Consider the following 14,606-nt stretch of genomic DNA (forward strand, 5'->3'; position numbering starts at 1 on the left):
TAATGTATAAAACCTAACATTAATATAAAATTAGAAATTACTATGATTTTCTTCAAATAGAATCAGATATTGGAATAGAATTCTTTTCTGTCTGTTATTGTGCTAGTCTATGCCTATAATAAATATTGATTTATGTGTTAGTGCACTTTAGTTAGTATATAATTTAAAAGCTGCTCTCTTGAAACTTTTAAAAAAAGAACTTAGCTCCAAAGCTGTACAATTCCCCATGTCATTTGTAGCTGTGATTAAGAAACTTATTATTATTAACCTGGAAACAAATAACATTCTTGTTTAAGTCAGAAAGTATTTTAAGTTGACTTTCTTTTTTTCTTAATTAGTTTTCTTCTAATTAATATTGGTATAAACTAAATATATTGAAATACTTTTTAAAAATATGGCTTGTCTTTTTGGTCAGTTTTTTTCATTATTGGAGTCTAATAAACTAACATGTAGGTGAGAAGACAATATTTTATTTTATTTTTATTTTCTATTATTTTACTTCTGTTGACATTGATTTCATTTTTCTTCCTTTTTATTATAGTAAGCTGACTAGAGTAGCCCCATGGTAAGATTGGCGGGAAGTAAATTTAACAAACAAACAAATATTAGCTACTAATAAAGAGGGATAGTTGTCAGATTCTAAAATCATCATCATCTTTAGATCCTGTGCAGAGTACATTGGGTAGCAAGTGAAATTCTAAAATACTTTTTCCGGATTTGAGCTTTCAACCCTCTTTTCTTCTATGCAAGAACCATAGAGATAGCTTTCACTTTCTGAGGTTGGTTTGTTGGGCCCAAAGGACAGAGAATTTTAGACATAGGGAATTTCTTTCAATCTTTATTCTTACTAATTTAGGAAAGGAATCAAGATTTTCTATTTCAGTAGGCTTTTTTATATTGCATTAATTGATACTTGATTTGGATTGTTTTCACGAGATGTCTGTGCTTTTAATTTTTACTGTTAGTTGTCTGGGGAAAAAAAGCAGAGTTCAAAATAAAAAAAAAGAAAACATTGGTGCAGAGTTGTGTGCTAATTCCTTTTGAAAAGAATCCTGTTAAAACTGTTAATACTATCTGGGAAAATCAATAATAATCAGTCAGGGTAGATCAGTGATGGCGAACTTTCTAGAGACCGAGTGCCCAAAAACTGGCCCCGCCCCTATTCTACTCCCCTGCCCCGCCCCCACTCTGCCCCCCATCCCCTGCCCCGCCTGCCCACAGGATCACTCACTGCCTCCATGGCCCACTGCAGATCGCCCAGGCCGCTATGGCGGCCACACTCTCTGCCCGCGCCCTGCAGTATCAACTGCATGATGGGTGTGAGGGCAGAGTCTTGTCTATGCTGCCTGGCTGCCATGTCCTTGGCTGCGCTGCTCCATGTGGGCCACGCTCGAGGGCGACTCTCCTTCAGGGGGGCTGCTGAAGAGGAGGGGGTCGCAGGGGGAGGCAAGGCTGGAGCAACGGCATGTGTGCCCACAGAGAGGGCTCCGAGTGCCGCTTCTGGCACCTGTGCCATAGGTTCGCCACCACTGGGGTAGATGGTTCTTTTGGAACTGAATCATGATTAATCTGAATCTTTTGTTTTGTCTCCTGATTTCATGAAACCGGTTGTCAAAAGCAGGTGTAATATGGTCCAGGGGAAACAATGAGAGATACTTTAGCTCTTTTAGTGAAGAGTTCATACTTATTTTTCTCTTTCACTTCTCCTTCTTTTAACAGTGAATGGTGGTTACAGCCATTATAATTTGATCTCTGAGAATAACGTGGTGGACATGGAGATGGCAAATAGTTTGGGGCCTGTGTGTAGACAGAACCTGCTTTCCCACTCAGGAAACTCATTTGCCCGAGAACACCTGTTGCCGTGTGAAAGACTCCTCCAAGTTAGTCAGCTGAACATGTCTTGCGCAGATACCAGGTATTGTTTTCAGCTTTGTTTATCCTACACACACAAGCATTTTTGAAGTTGTATCCGTTCCCCACTGAATATGGTTCCATATTTGCATATCGTCCCTTCACCAGCTTTTCAGTTTGTTACAGTGACACCTTATACCTCAAGTGCACCTCCTGGGTTATATTTTAACAGAAGAACATTGATGATTTAGCTACAGTCCAAAAAGAAAATACCTAAAGAGAACTGTTTAGTCCTCTAGCTATAGTCCCCCCCAAAAAATAGTCCTTGCTTAACTATGGGACCTGCAATTCTGTTGTTCAACAATGTGATTGTAATGCAGAACTTCATGTGATTGTGCCGACATGATGGCAGCTGTGGCAATCTCACTTGTGGTGGTTATGTGAATTCCACGCAATTGCGATATCCTGTGGTCACATGAGCACCATTTGCAACCTCCTGCTAGCTTCTCCATTGACATTGTCTGTCGGAAGCCAACAGTGAAGGTTGCAAATGGTGGCTGCAGGATGCCGCAACTGTCATAATTATGGGCCAGTTGTTGAGCACCCAAATTGCGATCATATGACAGTCATAAGTTCCCCTTGTTCAGCACCCTTGTAACTTTGAACAGTCACTGAATGAGTAGTTATTCAAGAACGACCTCATGCACTTTGAAGAGAACAGATTTAGTCCTTTGTCAAATAAAAATTCCTGATGGAGCATCCCTTCTCATGGCACTTCTAATTCAAAATTCCTAATTAATGTAGTAACCCACCTACTTTAATTAGGAATTTTGAATTAGAGATGCCATGATATAAGGAATGCTCCATCAGGGAATTTTATATGGCAAAGGACTGTATCTGTTCTCTTAGGACAATCTTCTCTATTAACATAGAATTATAGAATCATACAGCTTGAAGGGATCTTGGAGGTCTTTACAAGTCCAAACCTCTGCCCAGGGCAGATGGGTATCAGGTAGCAACTAAACCATATTTGGTTTTGGCTTATTGTGTTTTGTGAAGGCAGTCATTTTGACATATTCCATGAACCATGGTTAAATAAATTGTGGCACATTGCCATTTCTTTTGATTTATATAAACTAATTTAGGGCTTTAATTCTGGAAAACAGTTCTGCTGTGTTTTAGCAATGGTCCTTCCTGTATCTGAACAATGCCATGGTATCTCAAGTTAATTAATTTCCTCCATTGGTGTGGTTTCCTAAAGCCAAATTAATATTGGCTAATCACTAAGATAGTAATTTAAACAGAGTTAAAAAAAAATCTGTCTCTTTCAACTTTGCCATCTTTATGTAGTATAATACTGTATATGTTGGGTCTCTTGAGCTTTATGAGGGGAGTTAGAATATCTTTCACATTTTTCTCCAGAGTTGAGTACTGCTTTTACAGACCACGATTTCTGTGTATTCAAATTGATCTCTAACCTTTTCCATGCACTCTGGTGAATGAGGAGAAAGAAATTGTGTTTGTAATCCAGGTTAAAATAAATCATCTACTTGAGTTTAAAATGGATCAGAGGCTTGGTTTCAAGTACCAGAAAGTAGATATTTCCAAGCTACAACATGAAAGGAAAGAGGGTAGAGCAGTATTTTCTGTAAGATGATACAATAATATAGAGTCTTGTTAATAGGATATTAGTGCTTTTAAAACAAGGAATAAAAGCCATCAAAGTGTTTAATTTCTATAAAATGTAGCTGGATAAAAAAATATCCTTCCTTGGGAGATAATGGCAGATGTACTTTTGGAAATCAGAATTGGCAAGGTTTGTTTACGTTGTTTGAGTATAACTATCTCTTTATAATTAATTACTCAGCAGAATAAGTGCACTTCAAATTACTGTACTATAAAATCCTATTTTTGTATAGCGATCCCCAATTATTTTGCCTATTATTCGATTCTGTATATAAAGTAGTAATTGTGGAGCAGGTGGGTCAAAATCTGCAAGATGGTCACACACATCTACAGAAGGAGCATTTTATTGATAAAAACAAAGAACTATAAACTTCAACATTTTTGTGAATATTGATTAACTGATTTTATCATTTTCATCTGATTACATCAGTGACAGATTTATTCCCAGGCCTATTTTGTTTAAGAAATTGAAACATCCCTTTTAAATCTAGTGTTGTAAAATAGCATTTTATCAAGTTTTCAGTTAAGTTGCTTCCTCAGTAGATAGTTAATTTCTACTGAAGAAGAAATTTGCTACAAATAAAAAATATACTTCCAGTATTTATCATGTTTATAAATCCCATGTAAGATATGGCCTTCATATTCTATAGCTCGTGGCCTCCAAATCTAATTTGGAGGATTCCCTCCTCTCTTTAGACCAGTTTTTGTGGCCATGCTGAAGACTGTGAGGCAAATGGCGTTCTGTCTGTCCACTGACAGATACCCTTCTTTTGCTGAGAGTGATTGATAAACACCAAGCCTTTTTTTTTTAACCAAATCTTGAAATATTTTGCTTCTTTGAACATTTGAACAGTAGTAGACAAAAGCCCTTCAAAACTTCAGCTTTTATTTGGAATACTGTCTAATCCCAGTTTTTACAGTCCCAGCATGAGACAGCAAGGATTTCAATTCAGTCATGGAAGCTTTGCTGTTTTTAATTTTATTATATATGTTAACGCCATCTTGACCTTGTTAGGAATCCACATGGTGCTTACTATTAACAAGCTGGTTTTATTCTGTCATTGACGACAATTATGATGCAAAGATAATTGGGGTTGGAGCAAACAAAAGGAGGAAGAGAAGACCCGGCTTAGATCTTTTCAGGAGCTTTTTCAAAAATCCATAATGAGGAAATGACAGATGTCTGTATTCAGGAGATCATAGTAGTCCCTTATGAAATATGAACTCCTTACAACTCTGTTTCAGAGAAGATTCCCAGAACAACACAGGATTATATGCCACAGAACATGAAAGAGATGCTATTGTGATATAAAGCAGCAGGTGACTGAAATAATTCCTTTTATTCCTGAAACCTGCCCTAGGTTCTGTAGTTTTGCCATTTTCTCAGTAACTGAATAGTGAATGTATATCAGTTTGCTGATCTCGTCATTAGTTTGCCTGCTTTTGGCATCACAGGTTCCATATAAATTTATATCTCTATGTCTCCTTCTCTCCCGCTTCCTCCCTCCCTCCTTCCCCCCCTCTCTCTTGCTTCAGCAGTCGAAGTGGTTACGCCTTATCTTTCATAGCACAAACAAGTTGTACACTTTGTAATAGTTTCCTTACTTATCACAGTATTCAATCCTTCAAAGCAAGTGACTGTTTGATAAGGAAGCCCAAGTTATTATGGTAGGTTTCTCAAGGAATGCCCCCATTGCAAGCTGAAAGAGACTGCTTGGGTTTCTGCAAATTAATTTGGCTTCTGGTCAACAGAAATTTGTCATTATAGATCATAGTTATATTAAAAGAAGAGCATATCATATTTCTTCCAAGTTTAATTCAGACTACAGGTTTACAGTAGTTACAACACAGTTGAGCCCAAAATTTATGTTGCTAAGAGAAACATTTAAGTTAGTTTTGCCTCATTTTACGACCTTTCTTGTCACAGTTGTTAAGCGAATCATTGCAGTTGTTAAGTTAATAACATAGTTTTTAAGTGAATCTGGCTTCCCCGTTGACTTTGCTTGTCAGAAGGTCATAAAAGGTGATCGTATGACCATGGGACACTGCGACCATCATAAATATGAATCGGTTACCAAGCTTCTGAATTTTGATCATGTGACCAAGGGGATCCTGCAGCAGTCGTAAGTGTGAAAAACGATCATAAGTCACTTTGTTCAGTGCTATTGTAACTTCGAACAGTCACTAAATGAACTGTTGTAAGTTGAGGACTAGCTGTATAATGTTCACAGTGTGATTAGTTGACAAACCAGACTTCAAAAAGTGAAATTCAAGATGTAACTTGTGATCTATGCTTGTAATTTCAGCCTAATTTCATCAATTGTGTTTAGAATTTTAGAAAGCTTCCGGAAACATGACTGAACCCAGCATTGCTAGATAATGCTGGTAATATGGTTGTGGCTTGGCAAAACTTCTAATAAACACTGTCTAGTGCTGAAACTACTACCTTTTTTTCTAATATGGATCCATGGAACACACTAATATCCTTGTGTTTAATGCCTGTTTAATATAATTTGTTCTGTTTAGACTTTTCATTGATGATTGATTAATCAAAATCTTAAGCATATAAAAATACTCTAGGTTATCTCCCTGCAGCAATATATTACTAGGATTATATAACACTGTCAATACTACCAATGCTTTTCAATAATATTGTAAGCACAGTTTTTGTGTACTATCTCCCTACAATTCCTAGCAAATGGAGCATTCTCCCAATTATAAGGAATAAGACAAATGCATTCATCATTTTTACATTGTACTTGTTGCTTCCATCTGTCAGTTTGTCCCATTATTTCTTTCAGCCTGCTTGACACTTCCTACCCTATGAAATCCAACACTGCATATGTGTTTGAAAATATTCTTATGCTGTATATGCTAAGATGAAACCAAATCTGCAACAAATTTAAGTCAGTCGAAGAAAAATGTTAAGTGGACTTCAATTGTGTAAAATACCTTGAAACCTCATCTAATAGTAGCTGATCCAGGGCTTTCAATTTGTTTTTGCCAAATGACTCTTAAATAGTAAACTTTAGGGCTGCATAGTGCTTTGGATTCAAAGGCAAAAAGAGACTCAGAGGGCAACTGAATGATCCTGGAAAAAAATGTAACTGCTTTAAAAGGAGCTGCAAACTGATGCCTCTAAAGCATCTTTTTGCCTTGGAGTCATAAGCACTGCACAACCATAGTAAATTTCATCTAGAATAGAGGAAGGAGAGGAAAATGTTGACATTGTCCATCATCTTCCACATTGCCTTATGTTAAAGCTGTTTTCCTTAGCCTATATCCTAGGATTTGAAATCTATCTAAAATGGAATGAGCTACAGCAGGGGTCCCCAACCGCTGGTCCGTGGACCAGCACTGGTCCACAGCATCCCATCAAGCGGGCCGCACAAACAAGCAGAACTCCATCCTCAGGATGCAGGCAGTATTCAAAACCACACCCCTTCTGGTCTGCGGAAAAACCTTTCTCCATGGCACCGGTCCCTGGTGCCCAAAAGGTTGGGGACCTCTGAGCTGCAGGGACCATATTTATAGTGATGCCATAAAGGCATCAGCATCTTTGCTTGTCTACTATCTCTGCTTTAAACATGCTTTTTTAGTATTTAGTAGGGTAGAGCGCTCTATCTTTTAGCATTGTCTTTTTAGCTTGAATTTTCAGAGTGTAGAATTCACCAGTGCTTGTTAGTAAAGAGTGCTACCAGAATTTTTGGCTGGCAATTTTTAGCTTCAAGCCAAAAGCCATTACAAATGAAAAAATAATGAAGTTGTGTTAATGCTTGTTACCAGCTATTTTGGGGGGGAAGGTGTATTCTTAAAAATTTAGTGTATAATTACTTTACAAATAAATTCAAGAAAATGTCCTGTCTGAGGTTAAAAACAAACATACATGGTTGTTGTCAGTATCCCTTAAATAAACAAATAACTCATTTAGAATTTAAGATTGGCAATAGAGAAGAAAAAATGAAATAATTTGAATATATTATAAATATACTTTGCTGTGCTTGTTTGAACATTCCTGGAAATTTCTATTGACCATTCCTGGAAATTTCTATTATTTATCTCTGAACTCTAGAATAACAAGGCAAAACCTAAAAAAAAATTGGTGTATATTGTAGCCAGCAAAACAGTTGGATGTTACTAACAAAATCATCTATTTTTCCTAATGTGCTCAAAACCTTTACCTTTTCTCATTCCTTCTGAATTTAAGAATAGTATTCCAGATATCACTGTTTATTTTCTTTTTCTACCCAAGTTCATCTAATAGATTTCAAAAGTGTGGTTCTGCTTCAGTACAGGTAGTCCTCAACTTATAAACATTTTTTTTAGTGACTGCTCAAAATTACAACAGCTTGGGGAAAAGTGACTTATGACTGTTTTTTCATACTTACGAACATTGCAACATCCCCATGGTCATGTGATCAAAATTCAGACACTCGGTAACTGACTCACATTTATTACGGTTGCAGTGTCCCTAGTCATGTGATCACTGTTTGCCACCTTCTGAGAAGCAAAGTCAATGTGGAAGTCATGTTCAATTAACAACAGTTACTAAGTTAACAACTGCAACTTAACAGGTGGCAAGAAAGGTTGTAAAATGGGGCAAAATTCATTTAACTGTCTTGCTTAGAAATGGATATTTTGAACTCAATTGTGGTTGTAAATCAAGAATTACTGGCGTGTTGCCAAATATGATGTTCAGAAGTTTTGATTAATCTAGGAAATTTATGTTCTCAAATCAAACAGTTTGAAGATCTTTATTGTTTCTCTAGCTGGAATTATAAGACTTCTAGGTAAGGTTCACTAGTACCAAAGCTGGGGCAAGATCAAGGAAGCAAGAATTATACACATTTCAGTAAGGTATCTTTGATACTAGTCTGGAGAGGGGGGTAATCATACAGAATCTTGGAATCTTGGAATTCTCCATCCTCATGCAATCATTTAGGTAGAGTCTCTTTGAATGACTTGAAAGGCTTCTTCCGAGGTTTTTGCCACCCTGACTGAGTTGCTGTTATGAGATAAATCATCAGTAGGCTCACCTTTAACACTTATTTGTTTATTTCTTTTCCCTGCCTCCCCATAATCTCTCACAAAACGTGTCTGGGTTTGTATCATATAATCATAGGGTTAGAAGGGGTCTTAAGGAATTATCCAAACCAGTGTTTTTCAAACTTGGCAACTTAAAATGTGTGGACCTCAACTCCCAGAATTCTCCAGCCAGCGGGAGTTGAGGTCTACACATCTTAATGTCATGAAGTTTGAAAAAACACTGATCTAAATCTATCTACATTTTACTTAATGTAGGATCCACTAGAGCAGAGGTGGGGAACCATGGCTCTTTTATGACTTGCGTGCTTCAATTCCAAGAATTCCTGAGACAGCAAGGCTGGCTCAGGAATTCTGGGAGTTTAAGTCCACAAGTCATAAAAGGGCCATTGTTCCCTTTCTCTGCACTAGAGCATTTATAAGAGATGACTAGGTAGGCCCCATTTGAGGACCCCGAACAAAGGAAAACTCACCATTTATTTAATAGCCTGTTTCACCAAATGACATTTCCTCATAAGACATATTTCTTGATGTCTGGCATGAACCTTTTCTTTGCAGTTTTGACATTGGTTCTGAATTTGATATCGGGCGATAGAAAGTCCACTTCTTCTGTTGTGATAGCTCTTAAGAAGTTTGAAGGCTACTATCATATCTTCACTCTGTCTTCTCTTCCATAGACTAAAGATATCCAGATATCCAGGACTAGATTTCCAGATAGTTGACTGTCTGGATTTGTTCCAATTTGTCTCTTGTTTTTCAGCTGTGATACCTAGGACTGGATACAGCATTCCAGATGGGATCTGACTAGGGCAGAATAGATTCACAATGACATCTCATAACCTGGACTGTGTGCTTCTGCAGTAGCATTTGCTTTTCTAGCAGCTGCATTATATTGCTGGTTCATATTTAACTTGTGGTTGAAAAGGACACCCAGATCCTTTTCACATGTAATATTGCTGTGCCAGGGCCTATGATTATTCTGTACATATGCCTTTCATTTTTATTACCCAGATGTAACGTTGCACAACTTGATGTTATTACAATTTTTTTCAAAGTCACCATGCTTTTTATACTATGATGTGGTAGCAAATCCCATGCCCCAAACAGTTGAAACCATTAATCTGTAAGAATGGAGGATTCATCTTCTTCCTGCTGGTGGAACCATGTTCTTTTGCAGAGGCTACCTCACAGTGGTAAATTAACAACTTTAGCCAGTTGCCTGTCAGTTAAAATTTAGGGCTGTCTAATGTGTTTTCATGTAAGACTTTGGCAGTTTCTTACTTATTTGAGCAGTGTCTAGTACCAGAATGGGTAGATTTGTGAGTGAGTCTACCCAGTTTTGGCCTGTAACGTGAGCACAAATTATATAAAACTGTATTATAAGGCAGTGTTCAGAAGAGAAAAAATGTAAGTGAGGGAATATTTATCTTTTTAAAGAAGCTACTTCAGAGTTATAGATGCAGAAACTACCTCCTTATCTTGGAATAAGCTACACTGAACCCATCTCTGAAGAGTTATTATGAAACTAGTAGCTTATCCTAATATTCTCCTGAAAAAAGTACTTTTATGGATGCTTTTTTATTGGCTGGAAAAAAAAGAGGTTAAAAGGACCTATTTCTGTATTGTTTATTATGGCTATGTAAATCCTTTGAATTTGGTTTTCAGAACATTTTTTTAAAATTTTAATTATTAATGCGGTATATCTTTTTTCCTTTTAAAAATGCTCCTAGCTATCTCCTGAAACATGCCATTTGCTCTGCTGTAAAAAATATATGCAAAGTACAGTAGATGTTTATCCACACTCCAGGAGCAGCAATCAAGCCTCAGAAAAGATGTAGATGTTTTAGCCATTTAGAAGAGGTGGCCTATTCACACTCCTGTGGATTCTAAAAATTTTCTTGAAGGTTTTGCATAGTCCTATTATTTGTGGGATGAGTTTCACAGAGTAAAACTGAGTATGGAATTTTACTAACCGGAAGTATGAAAAGGAGGCTTGGTAGAATAATGAAGTAAAAGAGACTGTGGATGAGAAAAAAATGCATATAAAAGAATAATTGCTGCATATTATTGTGTAAAAATAGCATAGAGAAAAAGAGATGCAGAGAATTAGTCATGGAGATCAGGGGATGACTAAACTTTATTTAAAAATAGTTCAAATGCAGAACAATATCAATATATATATATAATTGTTTTGGAAGTTGGTAAATAAATTTAAAGAAAGAAATTCCACAGGATGTGGAATTAAAAGTAAAAGCAGGGACATGTTTTGAGTTAAATTTGAACCAAGGGAATTCTGAAATTAATATTTTAGAGCTCTATATCAAGAATACATGGAACATCTATCCAGAGATTAGAGTGTTAAACTAAAAGGAGATGTTCATGTAAGTTATTGTAATAATAAAATATTAAGATATTTTCAAAAGAAACTAGTGAATTATAAATATTCTAAATCTTTTTAAGAGGATATTTTGAATTTGTGGGATTTATTAGAATGGTCAAGTTGGAAACTGTCTCAAACTGTTCTTTATACCTATTATATAACTTTACATATGACATTATATGGTGTATGTTTGTGTGTGATAGAGAGAGAGAGGGAGAGGGAGAATGAATTTATTCATGGATATATCTTCAAATCAAAACATGTAGTTAAGAATTCTGCCATCTACTTTAAAATGGTATTTGTACTGCAGGCAAGCTTATTAAATAAATTATCTTAATGCTAGTATTCCATGAAATTGGCTATAAGTCACTGAGTAGAGAAAATAAAGAAATGCTCTTTTATAATAGTAAATAGAGACAATTTCAGAAGGTCTCAATATGCACAATGGTTTTTAATATATTACAATTATTAATTGATAAGATTCTTTTAATCTGTTCCATATGCAACCTGCATCTGCATAACCTGTTTTGTCTTCTTTCCCCCATTTCACTTTGAATCTTATACCAGTTTAGCCACTGTATAATCTGATGATGTGAGCAGCAATAATTTTACAGCTTTATTAAATGGCTAATAAAATTGGTTAATCATATAAGGTGATACCAGACTCCTAAAATAAATGTAGCGTTATTGATATTTCTGCTTGAGCCGAACTAAATTGTCCTATTGGAGAGATCTGGAAATAATTAATACTCTGTATTTTGCCTAAATTATCTGTTGAATCCATAGATTGTGTTAAATATATGCATTTTGCAAACTGTTGTAGTGGTACTTTATTAGTATGAGTGCAGTTTGCTCATACCTTCCAAGAGATAGCACTCTTTTTTTATTGCCAATGAGGAAGCATTCCAAAATGCTCAAATGCAGATATTGCAATAGAGAAATAGCATACACAAGAATTCAGACCAGCCCTTTCTTAGAAGCTTAATTGATGTTGCACCTTGCATGAAAATGCTAAATTCTCAGCATCCTAGTGACAATCCATGAAACTGTGTTGCAGGCCTCTCCAATTTCAAGACTCGGCAGATGCTACCACTCCGTGCATGAATGGAAGTCACACTACTCAGCATATAAAACAGGAGTGCTTGGGTGATTATAAGGGCCTATCTGAGGTTTCTGCACACAGAGGGATTACTGACGGAATGGAACTGAAAGGCTCAGGCGGCCTTCATCTTGACCATAATAGCCTTACCAATTCACTTTCATCGCAATTGTTTAATAATGAACATAGTCCCTCCCTGGGCTCTTTGTCACTCAACAGCCCTCACCATTCAAGTCGACCACAGGCAAGCAACCTGAAGAAGAGATGCATCTCTGTGCTGCCATCTTCTGCTGATGGGATTGATATTACAACTATCATCCGCACATCACAGACCTCGCTGGTTACCTGTGTGAATGGACTGTGGACTAATTCAGCTGGTGTTTCCTCTTCCCCTAGAGAGATCACTCTCCATAGTGCTCAGAAACCCTCTCGCCCCCAGTCCTGCTTGCAATCTGGGAACCACTGCCATATTCCTTCCCCTTCGGTATGCCTTGTCCCTGTTTCCTCTGAAACTATCCGGGGGGACTGTGACTATTCCCCAATGCAGCACACAGGAGAGAATGCAAGCTTCTGCCTTATAATGAATACGGCTTCTGCTCCTCAGCCAGATATTTTACACAGCAAACAGAAGTTGAATTTCTTAAAACAGGAACCACTTGATGAATATACTTCTGCCTCCAGTCTTTTTCAGCATCACCAAGAGCTGCCACCACCTTATCATTTACACGAGCAGCAGAGCCACATTCAAGGGGCACTAACACATTTACAGGCCTCTATGTCTCCCAAGTCTCTTCAGATGAGCGAAGGTGATGAGCAGGAGGCCAGCGGCGGTAAGCAGATCTGTCGATGGATTGATTGTAGTGCTATCTATGATCAGCAAGATGAATTGGTTCGGCACATAGAAAAGACTCATATTGATCAAAGGAAAGGAGAGGACTTCACTTGCTTCTGGGCAGGCTGTGTTCGCCGGTATAAACCTTTCAATGCTCGTTACAAGTTGCTAATCCATATGAGAGTTCATTCGGGAGAAAAACCAAACAAGTGTATGGTAAGTCTAGAATGTATTTATTTGACTGGAAATGCTCTGGGATGCCCCCTCCCCCCTTTTCTGTCTTCTAAAATATTCTTCCAATAGAATTACAGGGTTTTTATGTAACTTGTATAGTGATATTATGAAGCAGTATCTTACCTGTTAAAAACAGCTATTTTTTATTACACAATATTCTTTTCCTCAGAATTATGCTATTACCCTATAGTTCCGTTGTTAATGCTTCATTTTGGGTTCTTTTGAGAGAAAATAATATAAGTATTGTTTATAAATATTGGCATGTTGTATTTTGTTGCCCACTGCAACAAATTTAGCTTTTAAATACAAATGTTTTATATTTGAAAAGGCCACTGAAAAATTAACAGAATGTTCAAAGCAGTTTGGAACAGTTAAACATAGCGGAGAGTCAATGTGCCTTGGGTGATATTTTAAATCAAGAAACATGGAGCACATTTTAATGCTTTTTTTTCCAGTTTGCTTTTGAACAGTATCCCAGCTGAGCAGAAGCTTTTGAAATGATAGATGGCAGAAAAGAAAGAGAATCCTAGTAATTATTATTAATGACTAAAATTGAGCATCTAATATAACTTTCAGGATGGCTTTCATTTAATATATATAAAAAACAGTTTTCAGAAGAGAGCTATTATAGCTGTTCTTCTCTGATCAGGCAGATCTAAGCTACACCATAATGCCAACATGTTGAGAGAAGCATTGTCTCTGGTTGAATTATTAGTTATGTGGGAAATTAAAATAAAAACTAATGATTTGCAGTTCAGTGGCAATAATATAAAACTCTTAATAGAGTAGGTAACCACAAAGCAAGATTGGACCAGGCTTCCAAACTCAATTGTGAAATATAACCCAAACTGTATTGCTTACAAAGGAATAACTGCACCAAATGTCATCAAGAAGGATCACTTTGAAGAATTGGTGTTTATTCACAGGATTGTGGTTGAGTGTGTTTTGGAAAAACAACCCCCCCCTAAGTACAATACTTGTCAGATTTTGGAGTGAGAGTTATTCTTTTCAAACTAAGATGTACTTTATATATGGTAGTGTTGTTGGATTTATTTTCCCCAAATGCTGTTCCTAAGAAGCAAAGTCTTAGGGTTAGGAATAATGTCTTAATTGTGATGAGAAGACATTCCTGACAGTCTTATTTTTTCGTATTCCTGGTTTATTATGCAGATGATTGTATTAGAAAGTGAAATCAAATAATTAAAGTACTGTATGTGGTTTCTTCTACTCATGGAATAGTTCATAATTCCTCACTATGCTTGTACTTTGTATTTATACACAGTATGCTCTTTGTGTATTAGTATTTATCTCTATATTTTTCTACTCTAAATATTCCTATATAATTTATTACTAATATGATGTCTAATATACTAAACGCTATATTTTTGAAATATTTAAACAACAGGGATTTTGCTTGTTTCTTATCCATCCTATGTGTATAACATCCTTTAAATCTTTCCATTGACGTCATACTGGTAAAT

General features: G+C 36.5%; 1 protein-coding gene across 1 annotated transcript in view; it reads left to right on the forward strand.

Moving 5' to 3' along the window:
* Nucleotides 1-14,606, forward strand: part of GLIS1 (GLIS family zinc finger 1) — a 223,983-nt gene that overhangs the window by 87,530 nt on the left and 121,847 nt on the right. Inside the window, 2 exon segments of the mRNA XM_029283125.1 lie at nt 1,720-1,915; nt 12,018-13,107. Coding sequence (XP_029138958.1) covers nt 1,720-1,915; nt 12,018-13,107 — 1,286 coding nt within the window.

This window comes from Protobothrops mucrosquamatus, unplaced genomic scaffold (assembly GCF_001527695.2).
Source record: "Protobothrops mucrosquamatus isolate PMUCROS unplaced genomic scaffold, P.Mucros_1.0 scaffold24, whole genome shotgun sequence".
Lineage (NCBI taxonomy): Eukaryota > Metazoa > Chordata > Lepidosauria > Squamata > Viperidae > Protobothrops > Protobothrops mucrosquamatus.